The sequence below is a fragment of the Chanodichthys erythropterus genome, chromosome 13 (assembly GCF_024489055.1).
Source record: "Chanodichthys erythropterus isolate Z2021 chromosome 13, ASM2448905v1, whole genome shotgun sequence".
NCBI lineage: Eukaryota > Metazoa > Chordata > Actinopteri > Cypriniformes > Xenocyprididae > Chanodichthys > Chanodichthys erythropterus.
In genome coordinates, this window is record NC_090233.1 from 7,131,506 (window position 1) to 7,157,463 (window position 25,958).

At 37.7% G+C, this 25,958-nt stretch overlaps 1 protein-coding gene across 1 annotated transcript in view; it reads right to left on the reverse strand.

Moving 5' to 3' along the window:
- The window catches only part of mcama (melanoma cell adhesion molecule a), a 73,066-nt gene that overhangs the window by 15,931 nt on the left and 31,177 nt on the right, over nucleotides 1-25,958 (reverse strand). The window contains exon 2 of the mRNA XM_067407019.1: nucleotides 2,800-2,924. Within this exon, the coding sequence (XP_067263120.1) occupies nucleotides 2,800-2,924 (125 nt within the window). The remainder of the gene's footprint in view (nucleotides 1-2,799; nucleotides 2,925-25,958) is intronic.

The window sequence follows — 25,958 nt, forward strand, 5'->3', positions numbered from 1 at the left end:
TTAGCAAATGGCCTGTAGATATGACTCGAGTCTCTCGTTCAATGTCAGTCTAAGGGAATTTTTACTCACTTTATTGTAAGCCAGGTAAAAGGCTGAGCACTTGAAAAGTAACAGTACACTTTCAGCACCATTAAAGCGATAGTTTACCAAAAACTCACCAAAAATCATCACCCCCATGTCATCCAAGATGTTTATGTCTTTCTTTCTTCAGTCAAAAAAGAAATTAAGGTTTTTGAGGAAAACATTCCAGGATTTTTCTCCATATAGTGGACACCATATAGTGGTAAAGGTCCAAATTGCAGTTTAAATGCAGCTTCTAAGAGCTCTACACGATCCCACACATTACATAATCATGTTGGAAAGGTCATGCGTGAAGTAGACGGAATCTCCATCTCATTTTCTCCTCAAACTTCAAAATCTGTCAGACATCATTGTTTTACCTTTTCTTTGTAATGGCCGTTTGACTTATTGTTTGCATGTTTGCTTTGTAGACACTGGATCGGTACTTCCGCCTATGTCATGCATGACCTTTCCAACGTGTTTACGTAAAGCGTGGCGCATTTCGCTAGATAAGACCCTTATTCCTCATCTGGAATCGTGTAGAGCACTTTGAAGTTGCATTTAAACTGCAATTTGGACCTTTAACCCATTGTACCCCAGTGAAGTCCACTATATGGAGAAAAATCCTGGAATGTTTTCCTCAAAAAACTTAATTTCTTTTGGACTTAAGAAAAAAAGACAAAAACATTTTGGATTACATGGGGATGAGTAAATTATCAGGAAATTTTAATTCTGAAGTGAACTTATCCTTCAATGCAGGCTTTTGTTCACATATAAACATTGATTAATGTATATACTGTACATAGAGCACATCAAATATGGTAAACGGAACCTCACATGCATGACATGATGCCACACAAACACGTTCGAGCTTCTGAAGAACCAATGAAGTTTGTTCTCACATGTCAAACAAGTACGGCTGAGCTTCAGTTTGCCATATTTGATGTGCTCTAAGTGTGTTTCATATGTGAATAAAAGCCTAAATGAAATCTGTTCATCGATCAGCTATGTTTAGCAATCGTCTCTTTAGAAGACTTGGATTAAATTCAAATCGATGTCCTTGTAAACTTTTTGAAGTGTCAAAGTTTTGGTTTCATGGACTTATAATGGATGGACAAAATCTTCATTTGCGTTTCGAAGATAAGCAAGGCCCAATCCCAATTCTACCCCTTACCCCTTCCCCTTCCCCTTTGTTTCGCGCGTACACGTGAAGGGGTAGAGGTGTCCCAATTCTCATTTGGTTGGAGGGGAAGGGGTAGGGGGAAGGGCCAGGTAGCCCTTCAAACAAAGATTTTTCGGGACCACACTTCAGACGAAGGGGTATGATAAATTTCCAACATGGCCGACCGAGCGAGCAGAGAGACCCATAAATGTAAGTATTTTTAATGGTAAACAGTATTTTAGTAATAAATAATCACTTGTTTTATGTTGCCTTTAATCTTGTGTTCATGTATACAGTTATGTTCTCCGAAAAAAGATTTGTTAAAATCGCTATGAAAAAAGTTCGCTAATGTTTTTTACTTCATGATAGTTCCACAACATATTTTTTTATATTTTATTGAAACCCGCGTTGATTTGACAACATAAATTCAAATCCGGTGGCAGCTAACTTGTCTTTTTGCCGCATGCCTGATTAATGTATTGTTTTGTTACGTCCATAAATACGTGTACGTTACATGATATAAACAAAAAGTGCATTCAGTTTGCGTGCTTATTCATCAGTATTGTATGTTCTGTATCAACCAGGGACTCCTGAGGAAACAAGCAGGTTCGTCTCCTTTGTCTTATGCGAAGAACTGAAGACAAATGCAAAAAAATAGCTGTCGCCCAAGCAACAGAGATCACTACAGCTATTGATGGCATCTTAAGGCTTTTTTAGCGTGACCCTTTTTATTAACGAGACCCATAAGCATATACAACCATGTAGCTAAACAAGCCAAAACGAATTATTAAAAACGAAACTGAAGGTAAACCTGCGTTGCTCTCATAGTGGTTAACGTTACCTCTCTCTTTCGACAGCTGCTCTTGCTGAATGGCACGGATTGCACTATGGACTATTGTACCTTTTGTATATATATTTTTTTTAACAGTATTTTATTTTTTATAATGAACAAGCTGCGATGTCAGGTTTCCACTGCTTTGTTGTGTGTGTGTGAGGCGCGGGCGCAATCAAACAGCTGTCATTGCAGGGGACTTGCCTCATCGTCATGGCAACGGTTCGTGGCCAGGTCAGATTACGTCAGAGTTGGTTGCCGTCTGTTGGAAAACTGTTCACACCGCGCAGACATTCCACGACCCGACAAACGCCGATTAAACATGTTCAGTCGAGTGAAAACCGACTCCAACAGACGCCAACAGGGGTATCACAGCGATCCAACAAACTCCAACAGACGAGTGTTGTCGGTGCGGTGTGAATTGGCCTTTAGAAGTGTGTGATAAACATCGGCGCATCTATGACGTAGGAGCTAGCGACGACTTATGATGACGTGTAACGGTCTAGTAGTGGTGTCCCATTTCTTAGGGGAATATTTTCAGCCCTACCCCTTGACACTCTGTTTCAAGGGGCAAGGGGAAGGGGTAGGCGTAGGGGTAAGGGGAAGGGGTATAAAATAGAATTGGGATTGGGCCCAAATGTCTTATGGATTTGGTATGACATAAAGGTGAGTAATTGATGAAAGAATTTTCATTCTTAAGTTTTAAACTGAAAAAAGTGAGAGTGTGACAGCTTTTGGGACTCACCACAAACCACTGCACCATCACCGTAGAGGGTTTCACGGTGAAGGTGTACAGGCAGGGGATCTCTGCAGACTCGTCCATGTAAACCTCTACAGTGTCCTCCATCTTCAGATCCACCAGCGCCCAAGCTGCCAAAAAAAACACGTTGAGATTGTGTGCTTGAGGCCATGAGAGAACAAAGGCTGCTTTATCAACACATGAAAAAACACATTAACAAGCGTTTAATACATTTTAAATTGTGCAGTAATGTTTACACCACAGCCTTAGAGAAAACTCAATTACACTCCTATTAATGAGGTCAACAACAGTAAAACACTCTCTTTGCTGAAACTCTTCAGGGTCATTTGAAGTCTGTAAATAAAGACTGTTTTTGCATGTCCTGTGCTGATTGTGAAGCGAAATTATTTAGGATGGATTTAATATGGTAAAAAGAGTATAAAGAATACATCTATTAACTATTCAGAACTGAAAATGAAATCATAATAAGTCAAAGCTGATAAACAAACATGGAAGGGGTGACGGATGTGTACAAGCCTGTCAGCTATGTGATTTATCTGTATTGCAAGTGATGCAGTTTTTTCATGTTGTCGTGCTGAAGACGATGTTATCATGGAGTTGATTTTTTTGTCCTTCCAACGACACATTGATTTAAAGTTTTTCCGTAGTCAGTTGTGTACACAAAATATGTCAATGTGACTTCTGCAGAATTCCATGACAGTAGATTGTATGCGGGCAAACTGAGGAAATGAGACAGTCAATGAGTCATTGGACTTTGATGTTATCCTGTTGAGATTGAAGATATATGGACAGTTCACATGTAAACTATGCACATATCTATTTTTCACATTTTTGGCACTGTTTGTGTTGTGTAATTCCAATGCAGATCTATCAGAATGGATTTAAACAGGGTTAAACTGAGAGTATTACACTCTACTGATAGCTGAAAGCATAATCAAATTAGCCAATATATTTAGTAAACTAATACATAAGGGGCAGGGGAGAAGCATAACTTGAATGAAGTATGTTTAAATTCTGCAGAACTTTCTGCATGATTCTGCAGGCAGATTCCGCGCAGATCTTCTGATGACCCATTTGTAGATGCATTGATCTTGCAGAAGTTGAAAGTTAAACCATTCATGGCACAGCTTCACATTGCTGACAATATTACATTATAAATGTTGCTCTAGGCCACCATACCACATCAGCACTGACCGAGTCTCAGGAAAATAGGCAAAATCATTAACTCCATACAAGTTATTCTCCATACAAGCTATTACATGTTATGGCTCTCAAAAGCATTTTCATGGAAATCGAGGGATAAAACATGGCCCATAAACTTGCTTCATTACACCTAAAGTGAACAGTCGGCAGGAATATGAAAAGCTATTAATATGCATTTAAGCTATTTCACAAAAACATGTGTTTCTCAAAAGCAGCGTGAGCCAAGTTGATCGTAGAGAGCATTGGTGGCAATGGTTTCATGATCTACTTGTGATGCTTTTGGGAAACGCAGCCCAGGTTAATTTCACCCAATAATCAAAAGAATGAAAAAAGAAATAATACTTTGCATAATTCAGAATGAAGTGCTTTTTAGGACACATTGTGCCATATTTAACACAATTAAGCTAATTTTCCTCCATATTCTTATTACTGTAATGCATCCAAAACACAAAAAAAGAATTTTTGATTACTTTTTTATTTTTTTAACTGTATTACATTGTTTTTTGTTATTTAAATCACAACAAACATACTACATATATTACTACAAATATACTACAATACATCAATGTATGACAACAGTTACTGAAAAGTTTTGTGGCTTTCACCATTAAATGGATAGTTCACCCCAAAAATATTCTGAAAAATCCAGTCATCATTTTACATTACTACGGAGCCCTGCACATGACATGCAAGAAAAAAAATTAAATCGTGCACACGATTTACTAATTCGTTCCCTTGATTTACTAAATCGTGTGCAAGATTTACTATTTTGTTCCCTCAATTTACTACATTGTGCACACGATTTACTATTTTGTTCCCTCAATTTATAAATCATGCGCATGATTATATAAATATATAAATCTATAATACTTGCATTAACACTGTTCTTTTGAACGGATATAGTTTCCACAAAAAAATATTAAGCAGCAAAACTATTTTCAACATCGTTAATAAGAAAAGTTTCTTGAGCACCAAATCAGCAAGTATTTCTGAAGGACACTGGAGACTGGAGTAATGATGCTGAAAACTCAGCTTCACCATCACAGGAACAAATTATAATTCAAATTAAAGCTGCAAGCAGCGATGAAAGGGCCCTCGCAGCCGGGCCATGTAGATTTTTTCAGGCCAGGACTATTATCAAATATATGAAGTTTGGGGAAGATCGGACATTGTATGCCTGAGTCGGCATCAATCGCATACATTACCACTTAGCCAAGAGTTGCATGATTTAACCTGTTTCTAACATGTTTGGTACTTCATGGCATATTTAACTGTGTTTCTGGAAGTGAATTACAGTGTAAAGCATGCCATTTCCTGTCGCCATGACTAACTGAATATTGGCATATAGACGTCTTCAGGCCATGACTCTTATCACACATGTGAAATTTGGGGCAGATTGGACACTGTATGCCTGAGTGATAACAGCTTACTCTTTTGATGGTGAAACATCAGATTTTCTCAGGCCACCACGGACACGCCCTGCAACGAAAACTCAAGATCTTCGCAATTTAACAGAGTAATTTATAATTTTTGAGATATGACCATATATGACGCTGATCCGGTTAAATCTCTACGAGGAGTTAATCACTGTGTAAAACATGACATTTCATGTTGTCCACAGGTGGCGCTATGACTGTAACTGAATATTGCCATATAGATGTCTTCAGGTCAGGACGCTAATAAAACATGTGAAGTCTGGGGCAGATCGGACATTGTATGCCCGAGTTACAACAGCTTCCTGTTTCATGGCGTTAATCGCATACATTAGCACTTAGCCAAGTGTTGCATGATTTAACGTGTTTCTAACATGTTTGGTACTTCATAAAGTACTTCATAAACATGAATTTAAATGTGTTTCTGGAAGTGAATTACAGTGTAAAGCATGCCATTTCCTGTTGCCAGCAGGTGACGCTATGACTAACTGAATATTGGCATATAGACGTCTACAGGCCATGACTCTTATCACACATGTGAAATTTGTGGCAGATCGGACATTGTATGCCCTAGTTACAATAACTTCCTGTTTCATGGCGACAGATCAGACTTTGTCAGACTGCAACGGACACACAATTTAACGTCTCAAAGGCCTTTAGATTAGACTGACCAAATATGATGTTTATCTGAAAAAAACTCTAGGAGGAGTTCGTTAAAGTACAACGTCTGTAAATGGCTAAAACTAAAAATTTTGCAGAGAACATTCAAAATATCTCACTTCCTGTTGGGTTTTCAGATTTTGCACCCAGGGACCTTTTTGTAGGTATTGGTATGTTACATCTGCCTACCGAATTTCATAAGTGTATGTGAAACTTAGTGCAAAGGGCGTTTAATTGAAATTTTTGTTGTTGAAATTATGTGTAGGCCCTCAAAAATGCGAATCATTTTGGAGAAGAAGAAGAATTGACTGAGCAATTACAATGGGGTCCTCACACCATCAATTCTCTTAAACCATCATTGTACTTAAATCAAATAAATAAACTTTTTTTTTTTTTTTTAAAAAAACATTAATAAATCTTAAATGTATGAATATAAATATATTCCAAGTCTTCTGAACTCAGACAATACCTTAGTGTGAGGAACAGACCAAAATATGAGGGTGAGTAAATGAAGATTTTTTTAAAGACATTTTCTCTTTACTTTCTGGCTGTCTCTATTGTGGTAACATTGAGGTTTTGAGTGGCAAACCCAGACCTGCCGGCGGCTGCCACCACACCAACTGAAAAAATACAGACCATGTGTCTTTTGTGTGTGATGATTATATTTGGCGGCCCACCCTAAGTAAAACAGAGAGAAAGAACAGCATTTTTAAAAACAAGGCCAGATTTTGTGACCACAGGCTTGATTTTAATCTAAAAATCTTTGTCTGACTCAGACATGAGCGATACCATTCATCTTCTCATCTTCCATTCCTCAGATATCTGCGATCAAAACAAGAGTCCAGCCACTGTGACTTTTCAAATGTCACTCTCTGGCCTCAACGGCCTTTTTGTCTTAGAAGAAAGTCATTTTTCTTCCCTTTAGCCCGTCTATCTCTCTGCAACCTGCTCTCTGTCTCTCTCTTGCTCTTTCTCTCAGCATGCAGAAAATAGGCTCGGACTGAAAGGCCTCCTTTTTAATTGGAAACATCTGGGAAGCAGGGAGCTGGACTGGTGGGGTGCCGTGGAGACGGGTTATTATGGGATTTCCACGTCCTTGGCGAGTGACTGGTGGAGGAGAGAGACGTTGGCGAGGGTTCAGGGGTGAAGCGGCTACACAACAGCCTCATCACTCGTCTCCCTCCCCTCAGCAGTATGAGGTCAGTGGCACAGCTACTGCTGGGAAGGACGGGGTCTAGCTGTGTCAACAACATCCGAGCCGGCTTGTGTGTGTGTGTGTGTGTGCGTGTTTGTGATTGAGTGATCAACGAGACTTATGCTTGGTGCAATTTCAGCTCAACACTGCAAAAATCCTATGATTAATCAGTATCTTTGTCCAATAAAAATGACTAAACTATACTTAAAATAAGATGAATTACTACATTTAATGAGGTTTGGGCAAGTGCAGATGCAAATGCTTGGCCAAAGATTTTGCAGTACACTGTAAAAAATTATTTTCATGATGACAACATTTTTTCTTCTGCCAAATCAACTTAATTAATGTGGTTCAGATAACAATTTTAAGTTTCTGTTCATTAAACCAATCACCTTCATTGTATTAACTCAATTTTTTAGAATTTAATTTCCTACCACATTGGATTAAAATGTAGCAGCACGTTAATCTGCCAGTCGTGGGTCTTTCATGTGGAGAACTCTACTTATGTGTTTGCCTAATGATGCATTTAAAAGTTAATGACCAAACGTATCTTTATAAAAGTTCACAATGTTGTTGCAGATGAAATACAATGTGGATAACATTGAATAAATATCCTTTTGTCAGGTTAGAGACTGATTAATTGAGCCCATCTCTACTCAAAACCTCTCTACTTCACTGTCGGTTTCATACATCTGCCATGTTTGTAGTTTTTTAACACTTTTTATTTGTGTTTGTAGTTCTAATCGAATCCTCTTCAAAGGTACAATGGGTTGTGGGCAATATTAGCCTTTAGAGTGTGCACAGATCTGCACTACCGATTCTAACCGGAAAAGTAGACCATTCGGGAATTTTTGGAATATTCATTATTATTATTATATGATTAAATGAATTGACCAAAAAGAGAAAACTGACCATAGAAGAAGACAGTTAGCGCTAATGCCTACTATAGCTCCCCTTGTGGCAAGGCTGAGAATGCAACTTATAAGCAATGTGCTGCATTGTGAATTGCGCTCTGACATGTTCCGAATATGAATCCAAAAATTTGTGAAATTGAGCTTGCATTTGTGTTTATGTACATGCATAGAGGACGTTTCAGGCCTTACTTTTAAAATGTGAAAAAAATATATATATATTGTCAAATAACCAAAATAAAATATACTGATTATACTATTTTATATAAAACATTTAAATATATAAATATTATATGCAATTTTGCTTCTTTAATTAAATATTTTTTAAAAGATGATTTAAAGATGTTTTGATATGTTTGTTGCAAATCAAGAAAAAAGTAATGATGTATTTAGGGGTATTTCACAATATATCTGAAATTTAGCCACAGTTGTCGCTTACAGGACAAATGAAAACTATGAAAACATAATTTCAAAAAAACCTTGGTTTACATAAATTATGAAAAACCTGTATCTGTAATAATATGGATAATTCTAGTAACATCTTAAGACTTAGACACACACAGTTATCTAAATGTAGACATACCATAATCATAGTTTTTAGCCTATATAAAGCGGAGCTTATTTACTACAGACTAACCCCAACCCACATCCTGCTCCCAGAAAAGAATGTTTTACATTATTAGAATAAAAATAAATAGTGTTTCCTTTATTTATAACGCGTTTTAACCTTTGAGGATGTCCTAAAAGAGGGTTTTGTCAGATTTCGCTAACTTCTGTGGACAATTTGTTCCCCTAAGGTACAGCAAAGTGAACCTCCACACCCACACAAAGCCTTATTAAACTCACAGTCACATCCCGCTGGTCCCATTCTACATTCGCACCCCATTTTCAGGGTTGCTGCCTTTCACTCTCACCCCCTCCCTCAACCTCCCCACCCCAGCCGAGAGCAGCCGCCCCACTTATTGTGACCAAGACGCTGGCCCTATTTGCTTAGACCTTTCTGTCCTCTAGCACAGCTTCACTGAGGCCCCCCGACTGCGTCCATCCACCCATGGCCTTTAGATACAAGCCATTGTTCCCACACCTGGGGAGCAAATCTCTTCTTTTCTCTTATCTAAGCTTTGAACATCCTCAAGCATCTCACATTTGTCCTTATTTAAGTCTTCAGGTAAACACAAAGGTGAATAGAAGTTCATTGTGTGCCCCAAGTTAGGCTTTCTTTATCTTCTCCAACAAACATTTTGAAATAGCCTGGCACAAACAAGTTAACAATGATTTTGTTCTTTAACATGGCCAGATAACAGGATTAGCAAAGGTGCAGAATATCTTGTCAGAGGAGATTTGAGGCAAAGACCTGCATGATGTTTTCTTAACTGAGAGAAAGAGAAAGAGAGGGGTCAATGAGAGTGTACACAATAAAGAAAAAGAAAAAGCTTTTAAAATCATCTTCTAAGTTCTTGTATTCATGTTGGATTCATATGGTTATTAATTCATAAATATGATTACAGTTTATACATTCTACAACCTGAACTAACCTTGCCTTGTCATAAAAAGTTGATATTACCAAATCTTTTATTTATGATTTATTTTTAAAAAACAAAATATGATAAAAACAGGGTGGGATAGAAATCTAAATTCCAAAGATAATTGTGACTTTTTTCCACAATTCTGACTTTTTTTCTCACAACTGCAAGTTTTTTTTTTCAGAATTGCGAGATACAAACTAACAATTGCGTGATATAAAGTCAGAATTGCGAGTTATAAAGTCAGAATTTTGTTATATAAAGTCAGAATTGGAGATATAAACTCATAATTGCGAGTTATAAAGTCAGAATTATGAGATATAAACTCGTAATTGCACGTTATAATGTCCAATTGTGAGGGGAAAAAAGACTGACATTTTTAAACTTGCAATTCTGAGAAAAACAGTCAGAATTGTGAGCAGCAAATTCGCAATTGTGAAAAAAAAAAAAAAATTGTGAGATAAAAAGTCAGAAACAAGCTTCCATAGAAAAAAAAAATGAAACAAGAAAAATGAAACAAAACAAAAACACCAAAACTTAAAAAAAAAAAAAAAAAAAAGGACAATAAAAATATAAAATATAATATAATCAGTTTAGTACATGAAAGTAAAGTACTAAAATGTACAAAGATAGATCAACAAAATTATAGGCACACAAGCAAAATATGCAATATACTGTTCCGATGGTGATGCAGTAGCAAAATAATCTGTCTACAGAGTTAATCAGCCAAATCAAGTATGAAATAATTTTATATTTTAAGAGACTTATTGACCTTAACAGACTCATGAGGGTCTGCTAGGGCAAAATCAAGTCTTGCCCTACATTTCTTCTTGTTCGAGAAGTCTTTCACTCAGATATATATCACAATAGGGAAAAGACAATCGCAACTTCCATTTCATGCCAACTCTAATAAGCAGTTTTGTCAAAACAAGAAAAAATAACAAAAGATTATGCTGAACTACCTTTTCAAATTACTAAGAATTTCATACATAACCAACAATTTCCAAAATCCTGATGTGAAAGGGTATATTCAAGTTATTGTATGTAGGAAACCTGAATGTATTTTTGAATCAGTTAACAGATCTGGATCAAAACAAATGTGTGTCATGTCACTGACCCAATGAAACACTCAGAGAAGAGACAGATACCTAAAGCCCACGTATGTCAAACCACTGCTCTGTGTTATTAACAATCGGGGCAGTTGGCCTACCCTGCACAAACCCACGTCTGGAAACCACTGGTGAATATTTGGACGTGCTGACAGAGTTTCAAATAACAAGAGTAAGGATGCCTGAAACCACATTGTTTTCACAGGATGATGACTAGCTAGTGTGTGCCTGTGTGTGTATAAGAACGCAGGGGTGGTGGAATTGTGGGCCACGAGCTGAAACTGAGTTCCTCTAAAAACCAAGATATTATCTTAACAATGGGGTACGTCACCATTATTATACTGCCACATATACATTGTGTCCCTGTTAACCACTCAAAAGTGGACAGTAGTCACAACATCAGTCTGTCTGCTCAGCAACAAAGAAGATCAGCTTCTGTTTCAGCCCCAGCTGAGATGAATTACATCTCCAGCTGTTTTTTATTCTTGCAATGTGACTCCCTAAACTTAAAGACAAATGCAAAACCCAGCAAGCAAACAAAAACTCCCTCCCTCTTGAGTCTCGAGTCAGTCAGACCTCAGTAATCTGTGATAAGTAAATGGGCCTTACCTATCTTTTGAATAGAAAGGGCTTTGTCTTGCCAATATGATAAACATTTCAAAACAATAGAGTAGCTAAAGAAGTATCTGACCCTAAAATGAAGCTATTTACTGACCATTGGAAATTCATTTTTATTTTTGTAATTTTTCTGAGGCTGCAGCATCCCCATGACCCTACACAGGACAAGTGGTTTGTAGAATGGATGGATGGGTAATAATAATAATAATAATAATAATTGCAATCATTATTATATTATTATATAAACTATTTCATTTAATCGTGCAGTCATACCTATATAAAACACAAAAGTAATGTACAATAATGTACAATGTGAAAAATAATGAAGATGAATTTTCATTCTTGGCTGAACTATCGTTTAACTACATCTCTGGGTTGTGTTCTGTTAGCCTATGCTGTGAACAGGCTGGTTTTCAACACGGTGCCCACCCTCCCCCTCTGGCACTAATGTGTCACAACAGACCTCCCATATAGATCAAATTAGTATGACCGGGCTCCAAATGAACCTCTGTATTCAACTGTTTTCTCAAAGATAACCTGCCCATTGAAGAATTCACTAATCTTGGACTATCTTTGTGTCAATAGATGGCGTTTGATCTTGAAATCCGAGTAAAGTTTGCTAATCTATACCTTCAGACTTTCTAAATCAAGGCTCTTTCACCTGGTTCTTTAAAGTGTGTTGGGTTGGGAATCCGTAAGCCTTGCGAGAGAAAGGTTGGAGAGTGCTGGAGAAAGGCAAGCGTGACCAGCTCTGTGACAGGGAGGGAATCACCTATCACACACAAGATGCACCTGGGATCAAAGAGGCCACACACAATGGCTGTGTCCAAAACCGAAGGCCGCTGCCTTAAGCCCAAAGTATACTTCGGTCCGCACACCACGTCCGTGTACAGCCCAATTTCTGAGACCGCACGGACGGTGCGCATACACCAGCGCATGTGTGAGAGACTTGAGCACTTGAAAAAAAATCCACTAGACATTGTGCACATGCCAAACGCGTCTTTCCGCACTAACAGCAAAAGGAGTACTTTGAAAGGATCGCACGCTAAACTGTGCGCGAGACGGAACGGAACGAAGAAAATTAAGTATACCGGGGCCTTTACTGCCTCATTGCCCACTGATTCAGTAATTTAATGGGAAATGCAAACAAAATCACAAACTGTCAATGTACTGCATTTGATTAAGAACTTACTTTCTGATGATATAAACACTGAAATTCAAACTCCATTGTTTCCTCCTTTGTTTAAAGACCTCAGAAGAACAGGCGAATTGCAACATAATACCGACTGTTACGTAACAGTCGGGGTGTTCGCACCCAATATTTGCATATGCCAGCCCATGTTCCCAACATTATGAAAGGCATTAGACAAGGGCAGGACGTCTGGATCTGCACAGCTGAATAATCAGACTAGGTAAGCAAGCAAGAACAACAGCGAAAAATGGCAGATGGAGTGATAATAACTGACATGATCCATGATTACATGATATTTTTAGTGATATTTGTAAATTGTCTTTCTAAATGTTTCGTTAGCATGTTGCTAATGTAGACTATTGTTGGCTAAAGTTACCATCGTTTATTACTGTATTCACAGAGACGAGCCGTCGCTATTTTCATTATTAAACACTTGCAGTCAGTATAATTCATAAACACAACTTCATTCTTTATAAATCTCTCCAACAGTGTGTAATGTTAGCTTTAGCCACGGAGCACTATCAAACTCATTCAGAATCAAATATAAACACCCAAATAAATACTATACTCACATGACCCGAAGCATGCATGCAGCATACATGACGAACATCTTGTAAAGATCCATTTGAGGGATATATTAGCTGTGTGAACTTTGTAAATGCACTGTATTATAGAGTCGCGAGCTCGATGGGCAGGGAGCACGAGATTTAAAGAGCCAGCAGCCCCTGAATCGATGCTTAGTTAATGATGCCCCAAAATAGGCAGTTAAAAAAATTAATTAAAAAACATCTATGGGGTATTTTGAGCTGAAACTTCACAGACACATTCAGGGGACACCTTAGACTTATATTACATCTTGTAAAAAAACGTTTGATGGCACCTTTAGGTGAAAAAAAGAAATATCCATTTTTCAAAATGTACATTATAATGTTGTGATGCCTAAATTCACATGTAAAACAACTGATTTTACTTTTTAATGTTTTAGTTTTTATGCATTTAGACAAAATAACAGAATTGTAATATCAGCCATTTATCTGTTATTGGTCATAACAAGAAAATTATTACTGGCTTATTATCAATCAGTATGTTATTTAATCTGTTAATGATTGTTTATTTCTCAGTAGAAATACAATCAAATATTAAAAAAAAAAATAAAAATAAAAAATGTATGTATATATATATATAAACTTACATTTTAAAAATAATGTACTTTTGTCAACAAGTAAATTATCCAAGAACAGCATGCATCAGATTTTTAAATATCATTGGCAGTCAAGGTTACAAAAATCAAACAAAGCATATTAGAAATCAGGATGTTAAACAAAAACATATTCTCCACCAGTGCATCTATTATAACACACAACAAACTTTTAGATAAGCTTGTAAATACACACAATCAGATCTAACATTAGTACATCTAACAAACTTCCCACAATGCAACGCACTTGCATGCACATATGCACACACATTGAGCTGTGAGGCCTCCTGATCGGATCTCTTTTTGTGAAGCAAGAACTGGCACAAATCCTTCACGATCGAGCTTCCAGAGTGAGACGGCCATTCAGAGTTTGCCGCCTCCCTTCTCGGTCAAACACAAATCCGTCTGAGCGGCCCACTGCCAGGTCAGATCCTCTAAACCCTGAACAGTGCATCACTTCACATCTCCCGTTTACGTGCACAAGCAAAAATCAAAGATTTGAAAAGTGCACAGTCACACAAACGCTTTGCTTTAAATCTATCCTTTTTTAAAGGATAAAATTATGCCCCTTTACACAAGATGTAATATAAGTCTCTGGCATCCCCTGAATGTGTCTGTGAAGTTTCAGCTCAAAATACCCCATAGATCATTTATTATAGCTTGTGAAATTTGCCCCTATTTGGGTGTAAGCAAAAACATGCCGTTTTTGTGTGTCCCTTTAAATGCAAATGAGCTGCTGCTCCCGGTCCCCTTTCCAGAAGAGGATGGAGCTTTAACAGCTCGCGCTTCGGATGCACAACAACAACAAAGCTGAAGAATCTCACGCAGCCAAAATGAGGATTGTCAGTAATGGTGTTCAGCTTACATTATTCAAACCAGAGTCGGACACTGATGGAGAGACTCAGGAAGAAGTTACAACTTTTAGAATGAAACTGAATGTTTCTGAAGTTTAGTGGATAAATTTATGTAGTTTCTGTGGAGTTGATTCAACTCATCGACTAGCATGTGCCATCATGTTAATATTTTGTGCAAAACCCATATTGACGCCCACAATACATAGCGTACCTGTTTGCCAAACAGAGCCATACACACCAGGCTAACATTTATGTTTGCTATCAAATGCTGTGAATGGTCTAATATTTTTTTCCAAAATATCGCTCGGACAGAAACTCCTTTTTTTAGCAATCGAGCTTGCCATGGTCAACTGCCCATTTAATAATACAAAGATCTATGAAACATTCACAGTATTTCTGCTAGCAACAGGGCAGTTTGCCTCATCATCATTAGCATTTTGAATTCCTGTCATAACAAGCCAGACTTAATGCATCGCTAATTTGCTGTTTGTTACGACAAGTTTTGCACAAATATTGCTGAGGGTGCTGTTTTTAAAAGCGCAAAATTACTCCCTCTGGTGCAGCACGCCTCCTCATGAATATTTCAGCAGCCTGCATTCAAGCTGAGGCCCCTTCAAGAGCTAAATTAATGTTTTATTTACAGACAACACACTGTAAATATGCTGCAAGATCAATATTCTCTCCACTGAGTGTCCGTTGAGACACATAGCAGATTTATAGCAATCTTCATTCAGTGAACATTGTGCATTCAAGCCAAAATCATTACGGTGCAAACGTTTGAAGCACGATAAAATCAAGTTGGCTCCAGAATGTTTTGTGATCTCTACATGCTATTATTCAATACAATGTCAGGTTCTGGGGCGATGCTCTGCGCCGTTATAGGCTGATCCAGTTGAACACCACGTCTGATCCCAAGAGGCCAATCAAAACCTAATTAACATAACAAAGAGGGCCAATCAGGAATAACCCCCCAGGCACATTAAATAATAACTGCTCTATTACAAGCCCCTGATGAGGGTGTAGCTATTTGCCCAATGGGGTAGAACCACAAGTGAGAATTCCATGTTAAAATGCATTTCCACTTTTCTGTCCCACGGCACATGTGTGAGCCATTTAGACTCAAGGCGTCTTCATTTAATGTGAAAGAAGAAAGTAATGTAGTGCAAAACGAGATGGTCCCACTTTATATTAGGTATTTTTAACTATTATATACTAACAATTAAACTTATCATTTGATACAATGCACTTATTGTGTACGTTTTTACATTGTACTTATATTTTTAAAAAATGTAATTATTAACTCTTAACCCACCAAACCTATCCTTAACGTTACCTATATTCACCTCAGCAGCAAAAGTGCTTTGCAATACAATATGAACACATTAAGTACATAGTACTTATGTTTTAATGTAACTACAATGTAGTTAAGGACACCCATTGTAAGGTGTGACCAACTAGATTTGTATATTTCATATCCTTAAATGTACTTAAATTAATCAAAAGTGACAGCACAAACATTTACAATGGTACAAAAGATTTCTATTTCAAATAAATATGTTCTTTTGAACTATTCCTGAAACCTGGATCCACAAAAATATTAAGCATCACAACTATTTTCAACATTGATAATAATAAGGAATGTTTCTTGAGCACCAAATTGGCATATCAGAATGATATCTGAAGGATCATGTGACACTGAAGACTGGAGAATATTGTACAAATATATTACAATAATATATATATATATATATATATATATATATATATATATATATATATATATATATATATATATATATATATATATATATATATTTTTTTTTTTTTTTATTGTAATATATTTGTACAATATTCTCCAGTCTTCAGTGTATATATATATATATATATATATATATATATATATATATATATATATATATATATATATATATATATATATATATATATATACACACACACACTGTAATAATATTTCACAATATTACTGTTTTTACAGTATCTTTGATCCAATAAATGCAGCCTTGATTAACATAAGAGACTTCTTTCAAAAACTGGCCCCAAACATTTGAATGGTAATGTAAATAATTTAAATATACACTTCAAAAAAATGTTATGCCTTTTTTTAAAAGATTTATGCAACTGAATCAATATTTTATCAATATTTTTCTATATAAGTACAGTTCATTTAACATTTACATTGAAATCATGGCTAACTATTCAAAAATAAAACAGTAAAATGACAAAAGCAGTCATCAGAAAAGAAGTATTGTATCTTCAGTTCTGTGAAGACATTCAAAAACAAACAAACTTGGCATTTCAGAGGAAAGTGGTGGTGTTTTTCATGTTATCTTGTCTTAAAAATCACACCATGGAGGATAAGCTCTGCTGACATTAAACAGAGAAGGTCAGGTAAAATGAGACTTAAGACAAAACCTATATCTGCCGCTCTGGCCCTCTGTTATTACAGCTCTATAAATAGCGGCCCTGTATCGCATCAACTCTCGTGATGAGCGGGACTTTAACAAAGGGCCCCCTTGTCTGAAAGAGTGTGCTTAAAAGGGTGATGGATTGGCAACCAGTAAGAAAGGAAAAGGGTGTGAGGAACCCTCCACTGGCAGAGACATTCGGTCCAAAAATAACAGAATACCACGTTCACAGCGTGAAAAAAAATCAATGCTTATGTTCTACTGTATATTTCATAACAACCCTAGTGCGACTTTTATGGGTTGCAGCTTTCATGTGGAATAGCTTTATGAAGTTGAAAGTGACTAGAAGATAAAAAAAAAAAAAAAATGTGGAATTGGGGCCAAATATAGTTCTTGTACACCTCAGCCCAGTCAATCATTAGGCTCTCCGTCGCTCGAGGTATCAAGATGAACGCGTGTGCGTTAACCCCCAATCCTCTTCTATATTCTGACAAATATTAACAAGCCCACAACAAAGCCAGATCCGTATTCCATCATGCCTTTCATCACACCCTTCAGAGAGCTCCGGCCGGGATGGGGGTTTAAGTGCACCCCATACTGTACCGAAGCGGGCGAGCGCTGTGCCGGGCTGCTGCCACCCCCTGCAGAGCCAGTCTAATGCCCTCAAAGAGAATTACAGAGTGATCACAGGTTCACTCCATCCCTAATGAGCTCACGGCTGCTCCACCCTCCCATCCTGGAACTCATCCACGGCCCTGCCAGACCCTCTCACTGAGAGTCTCCTTCACTACTTCTGACTCTAGTCTTTCATTCTATGTTATATTAATAGGTTTGAGCTGGCTTCAGTTTTTTTACACTCCAATTAATTCAGAAAAAAAATGAGTTCGACAGCATTCCTTGACTTATTATTACTCATACTTAGGGATTGTTCAAAACCTTTAACCTCAAGTATTTAAAGGGTTAGTTCACCCAAAAATGAAATTTCTGTCATTAAGTACTCATTTTCATGTCGTTACAAATCTGCAAGACCTTCGTTCTTCTTCAGAACACAAATTGATATTTTTGATGAAATCTAAGGTTTTTTTTATCCCCCATAGAAAGCAACGTAATTACCATCATTCAAGGTACAGAGAAGTAGTAAAGACATCGTTAAAATAGTCCATGTGACAGTGGTTCAACTTTAATGTTATGAAGTGACAAGAATACTTTTTATGCGCAAAAACAAAACAAAAATAATGACTTTATTCAACAATTTCTTCTCTGTCAGACTCTTACGCAGTTGATACAGTGAACACAGTTCATCGCTTGCGTGTTTACGTCTGAATGGCGGAAAATTCATTTAAAATTGAGCAGTTAAGTTGTTTGCACCCCTACATATTACTGTTGATCGTTTATTAAATATTAAATGTTTAGCAATGTACATTTTACATCTAATTTTTTGACAGTAAAAACTGAAACGTTGTGCCAGAATTCACACTCGATACACTTCTGTAAAAAGTAATGGTAATGCCCGCCTTTTCTGATTTGACTGACTCATTTGATTAAGTCATTTTGACATAGACAAGCGCTGATCAGCTCATGAGAAAAATTGTTATCTTGCGGTTGTGTCATAACTGTGTTTAGTCCTGAGGTGCGTTCCAATTTGCGTACTTGTGCACTATTCTATGACGTTTTTAAGTATAAATAGTGCGAGTAGTGCGTTCACACAGAAAATTCCAAAAAGAAAAAGTGCACTTTAAATACGCGAATGATGCACTAAATTAAAAGGAAAAAAACAAAGTGTGGAATGATGGACACTTCATGCACTCAACTGTCGCAGCTTTAATTACGTAGTGGAGGGGAAGGGAGGATCGGACTCCGTTGTTAAATGACAAAATAACCTTATACAATTCACGCACTACATGGATAAGTGCATAGAGCACAAGTGCATAGTGTATAGTGCATCATTTGGGATGCAACTCTGGTTTCCTTAGTTTCCATAGTAACTCATTTGTTAATAGATTAGTTCCATCTGTTCCATGTTTTCTCCACTTATTCAGTCTGTAGCTGTGTTCAACATCACCCTTACACCCTCATTCACTCTTCCCTACATTACTTCACTAATATAGTCCACTTGAAGGAGTGAATGAAAAGGAGTAAAAAGACCCTCTTAGTGCATTATGGGTCTTCTCTAATTGTTGAGTGCATAGATATACATAGATGCCTCTTTAGTGGTTGTTTCTATGGGCCGCTATACATAAGCCTTCCACCATATTGGAACCGTCAATGCCGGTGCGTGAACTTTCGAGAGCAGGTTGACTGAGGGTCTGCAACCATAGTTAGATGCATGTATGAATATCTATATCAGCTAGGGCTGCACGATATTGTAGAACTGACATTGTGATATTTTGTTTTTCTGCTATATATATTGCGATATGAAATAAATTCACCAGATTACTAGAAAAGCTTTATTTGGAAAGGATTAACATTTCTAGAATGATTGGGGTGATTTAAATCAAATAAAAAGTGCTTTATATATTTCAGGTAAGCATTCAGGTACAGAAAATGAATAATCAAATGTAAAATAACACTGCATAGTCTTCACTGTATAAACTGAATTTAATGAATCTGTGTTAAAGCTGCAAAAGGATTTTCTTTTTTTTTATTTTGTTGTTTGTTAACATTAATGAGACAGAAAGCAGCAAACCTACTGTCACCTTAAGACCGAAAGCGCGGATCCATTATGATACACATCCATTTTCTTTGTTTGCAATTGCATTACCATAAGCAACCGTTTACAAGGATATTTGGCTCGCAGAGTCAGACATTTTGACATAATTCTGCATGTATGTGTCCATTCAAGCACAAACAGATGAGGAAGTGAACGGAATTTGGTGTTCACGTGCAACATTCTTTAAAATATCTTCTTTTGTGTTCTGCAGAAGGAAGAAAATCATTCAGGTTTGGAATGACATGATGGTGAGAAAATAATGAGAGAATTTTCATTTTTGGTTGACTACCTAAAGATTAGCATTTTTAAAGATTAACATTCAGGTGAGTGTTAGTCGACAAAGGTATTCATGTAAAATATAGGGGAAATGAGCATGCACAATTACATATCCAATATGATGCTTTGCAGTCTAAATTTTTTTGGGTAATTGTTTGGAACTTACAATATATCAGTATCATCAGTTATTCGACAATATTACACATTTTAATTAATAAGTATAAGCCAAGAACTGATTTGGTAAAAATATATAGTGTATATAGTGTAATATATATCCCTAATTTATCAAAAAGTTGGGGCAGAACAGCAACAGCCTGACAATCAATAACATTTTTGTAGTTGTGAGTTTTGCACATGCAAAAACCATTTATATTTCTTGCTTCTTGAAACTGTGCCCTAACCATACTTAATTTGATAAAGTGACAAGCTAAAAACACCTTAGCAACTGCATAGCAATGACCTGACAAGCACCTTATCATCATGGCTGCAAGTTTTGCACAGGCAAACCAATCACAATGTCTTTAGAAATATAAATATCTAGTTCTATGTGATATTAATTGGTTTGAGCTGGCTTCAACAGTAAGATTATTCAGTCTGCCTGATTTTTGACAGTGTCCCTGGTTTGTGTTATTTTCTAGTGCAAGTTCAGACAAATCATAGCTTCTGGGAAGAGGCAGGATTGGGAGTAATTGTGATGAAGGTAATCACTGAGGGTTCTCATTGCAATGGTCACATTCATACAAAAACAAACCAGTCGAAACAGGAAACATTATGACTTTTTCCGGCTTCTGCTCCCAGTGCCCCGCAGGTTAGTCTGGGACAAACAGGGATTTCAGGGTGATCTCTATACATTAACTCAGTGCCCCAAAGTGAGAGCAACAAGATAAATGATTGTTTTTTTCTTAATGCTGCTCTTCCCCGAGCTAAGTTCATTTCATTAAACACCCACACAGTGAACTCTTGTCCCCTCCAGCTCAGTGCGCAACAGACTTCAGCAACACGCTGATAAAACAAGAGCAGAGCCCCATCTGTACTCACAACAAACTCACACTGTGTTTTTCATTACAACACAGACTTACACAGAAACCACATCTCATTTCTCATTGTTCTGACAGTCTGTAATAACTGCAAAAACACAGGATATACTCACACAACATGCATTTCAGCACTTAAAACTGATAAACTGAGCATAACATAATGAAACTGAACACAGGGGTCTCAAGAAGCATTGAAAAGTCAAATTATTTCAAACTTGATAAGCCACCTTAAAAAACATGATGCTCCTTACCTTGAATTCTTTTGCTTTATAATACAATAATACTTATATATATATAGACACACTGACTATATATTTATTATCACAGATTATATAAATATACACACACACACACACCGATCAGGCATAACATTATGACCACCTTCCTAATATTGTGTTAGTCCCCTTTTTGCTGCCAAAACAGCCCTGACTCATCAAGGTATGGACCCCACTAGACCCTTGAAGGTATGCTGTGGTATTTGGCAACAAGATGTTAGCAGCAGATCCTTTAAGTTCTGTAAGTTGCGAGGTGGGACCTCCATGGATCGGACTTGTTTGTTCAGCAAATTCAGCTCAATTGGATTCAGATCTGGGGAATTTGGAGGCCAAGTCAACACCTCAAACTCGTTGTTGAGCTCCTCAAACCATTCCTGAACCATTTTTGCTTTGCGGCAGGCCGCATTATCCTGCTGAAAGAGGCCACAGCCACCAGGGAATACTGTTTCCATGAAAGGGTGTACATGGTCTGCAACAATGCTTAGGTAGGTGGCATGTGTCAAAGTAACATCCACGTGGATGGCAGGACCCAATGTTTCCAAGGCATCACACTGTGTCCGTCAGCTTGTCTTCTTCCCATAGTGCATCCTCGTGTCATGTATTCCCCAGGTAAGTGACGCACCCGGCCATCCATGTGATGTAAAAGAAAATATGATTCATCAGACCAGGCCACCTTCTTCCATTGCTCCGTTGTCTAGTTCTGATGCTCACGTGCCCAATGTTGGCACTTTCGGAGGTGGACAGGGGTCAGCATGGGCACCCTGACTGGTCTGTAGCTGTGCAGCCCCATACACAACAAACTGTGATGCACTGTGTATTCTGATACCTTTCTATCAGAACCAGCATTAACTTCTTGAGCAATTTGAGCTACAGTAGCTCGTCTGTTTGATCGGACCACACGGGCCAGCCTTCGCTCCCCACGTGCATCAATGAGCCTATTTCACTTTAATTTTATTCAGAATTATTTTCTGTAAAAGTAAAAATTAACATCAAACTAATTAAAAATCTACAAACATTCATACTAATCACTAACATCAGCAGTGCTTGTCTTCTCTCAAAGTCACACTGAGGCATCATAGCCTTGAGAAAAGCTTCTGTTTGGGCTTCACCGTGTTTACTGCATTTCATACTCACTGTGAAAGAGGTTTATAAGGATAAACACAGCATTTAAGCTCTGAGCACCAGAGGCAGGGTGACCCTGACATGACACACAGTGGCAAACAATGGCCTCATCCTTCTGATTCCCATGTAAAGGACAGTCACAGCTGGGCAAAAGGAGTTTCCTTTGTGACACCTGTTGCTTGTCCATTTGTCAAGTGATTTGTGGGATTGGTGAGAAAGCCAGTGGACAGGCAGGGGGTGGGACCACACACCATGAGTGACAAGCACAGCTCCGATATTTCCCGCTATTATCTTTATTTCTCTTACAAAGCTGTAGCCAAAGGAAGACCCATGTGTCCTCTGGCCAGTGGAGGCCCGCAAACTTCCATCTCATTTTTTATGGTCTCTCTCACGGCACTGCTGTCCTGGAATCCGGAACTGCCCCGGTGTCCCCACTGGGCTCATAGCAGCAGGTGTTTAGCACTAGAAACAAAGTTTTAACAATTTGGCTGCTCTCCAGCTCATGCTTCCATCCTGCTTAACTGGATGTGGCACCATCATGGAAAAAGGGTTCATACTGGTAAAGGCTGTTTGTGAATTCTACCTGCATCACACTGATTACATCTTATTGTCAACCATTTTTTTTCAAACATTCAGAAAAGCTCTAGCTTGATCCTTATCCTTTTACCTGGCAAAGGATAAAACAGGCAACAACAACAACAACAACAAAATTCCCATCAACTTACATTGCAGGAGGAACCCCAGGCAACCCCACACATTGCAACCACTATTATCTCAATAGCAACACCTTTAGCGATGCCTTAGCAACCCAGAACAACCTAACAACAACATTGCAACCACCCTTAACTCTATAGCAACACCTTAGCAATGCCCTAACAACCACCCCACACATCCTAGCCACAACTTTGCACCCCCCTAACTGTATAATAAGCAGATTTTTAATTGACAGTATATGCCTGGCATACATAGCATCTTAACATAACATCTTATTTTTCAACACCTATAAAGATAGATGAATAAAATTATGAAAATAACCATGTTATAACTCTATAACATCTCATGAGCAATGCCCTACCAAAACCAAGCACATCCTAGAAACAACCTAGCAACCACCCTTAACTCTATAGTAACACCTTTAGCAACAACAATGCAACCACCCTTAACTTAATAGCAACACCTTTAGCAATGCCCTAGCAACCCAGAACACCTTAGCAACAACAATGCAACCACCCTTAACTCAATAGCAACACTTTTAGCAAAGCCCTAGAAACCCAGAACACCCTAGCAACAACAATGCAACCACCCTTAACTCTATAGCAACACCTTAGCAATGCCCTAGCAACCACCCCACACATCCTAGCCACATAGACAGATGAATAAAATTATGCAAATAACCAGAAAACCACCCATAACTCTATAACAACTCATTAGCAATGCCCTAGCAAACACCCAGCACATTCTAGCAACAACCAAGCAACCACCCAGCATATCCTGGCAACAACCTTGAAAATAAATCTTATCTCAATAGCAACATCTCAGCAACACCCTAGAAGCCACCAGAACACCCTGGCCTATAGCAACAACCAAGCAATGCCCTAGTAACCAGCCAGAACACTTGACATGCACTAAGATGTTCTGGGTGGTTGCTAGGGTGTTTCTAGTTTTGTTGTTGCCACGGCAACAACCTTATAACCACCCTTAACTCCATAACAACACAATAACAACTACCCAGAACATCCTAGCAACAACCTAGCAATTACCCTTAACTTAATAGCAACCAACAACCTTCAGTTTTGGCTTTAAACTATTATGAAAGCGATAATTGTGCCACATTCCGTTCCTTTCCTTTAAAGCAGTGCGCTTTCAGCCCTCCTTAATGTCCAGTCAGTCAAATCATGTAATGTAACTGACATTAAAAGCAGTCAACTGCAGGATGTGCTTGATATTAAAAGTCTTATTGAACTGCGCATTAAAGTGAAAGAGAACTCGCCCTGTTCCCCTGGTGGCTTTCTGCACGCACGCTCCAAGATGGAGCAAAAACATGGACAAGCAAAGTATACATACTTTGGACTTCAGATACGTTCTGTCAAATACAGTTGCAAGAAAAAGTAAGTGAACCATTTGCACAATCTGTGAAAATGTGAATAATTATACAAAATGCATGTTATTTTTTATTTCGTACTGTCCTGAGTAAGATATTTTACATAAAAGATGTTTATATATAGTCAACAAGAAAAAAAAAGCTGAATTTATTAAAATGACCCCGTTCAAAAGTATGTGAACCATTGGTTCTTAATACTGTGTGTGGTTACCTGGATGATCTATGACTGTTTGTTGACTGATCTATTAACTTGTTGTTTTGTGATGGTTGTTCATGAGTCTCTTGTTTGTTCTGAGCAGTTAAACTGAGCTCTGTTCTTCAGAAAAATCCTCCAGATCCTGCAAATTCTTCAGTTTTCCAGCATCTTTTGCATATTTGAACCCTTTCCAGCAGTGACTGAATGATTTTGAGATCCATTTTTTCACACTGTGGACAACTGAGGGACTCAAACTCAACTATTAAAAAAGGTTCAAACATTCACTGATGCTCCAGAAGGAAACACGATGCATTAAGAGCTGAGGGGTGAACATGAAAATATGGTGAGTGCATTCTCATAAACACAGTTGGTTCTGTCTTAAAGGGATAGTTCAGCCAAAAATGAAAATTGTCATCATTTATCACCCTCAAGCTGCTGCAAACCTTTATGAATTTCTTTCTTCTGCGGAACACAAAAGATGATATTTTGAAGAATATGGTAAACAAAACAGTTGATGGGCCCCACTGACTTCCATACTATGGAAATCAATGGGGCCCATCAACTGTTTGATTATTCAAAATATTCATTCTTTAAAATACCTTCTTTTGTGTTCAGCAGAAGAAAGATATTCATAGGTTATTTCATTAAGGCAACCCAGACTGTGTATACATGTTAAGAAACAGAAAACTGAACATTTTTATTCTATATTATATCAACATACATCACAAACATACAGTAATTTGCACATAATTGCATTTGCAATCTGTACAATTTCATGTCACTTCGCTCAATAGCTGATCTTTTAACACCAGCTAATACTGTGAGAATGGAGAGGCATGTGATATTTAGTTATCTCTTTCAAACGTCAAGTTCAAAGATAACACCAATCACCTTGATCTGTGGGCCAAACCGACCCATGCAGAAAAAAAACCCACTTCATATCGTGTCTATGTGTGTGGCTGAAAGCTGAAAAATGTCCTTCAAAATTCAAATTCAGATGTCTTTCTAAAGAGCAGTGCCAATTTTATCTTAAGGTAGAAGCTGTTTAGAAACTTAAAAAAAATTTGCATGGTGTCCTGGTGGTATCAGAGTACCCATGCAGAAA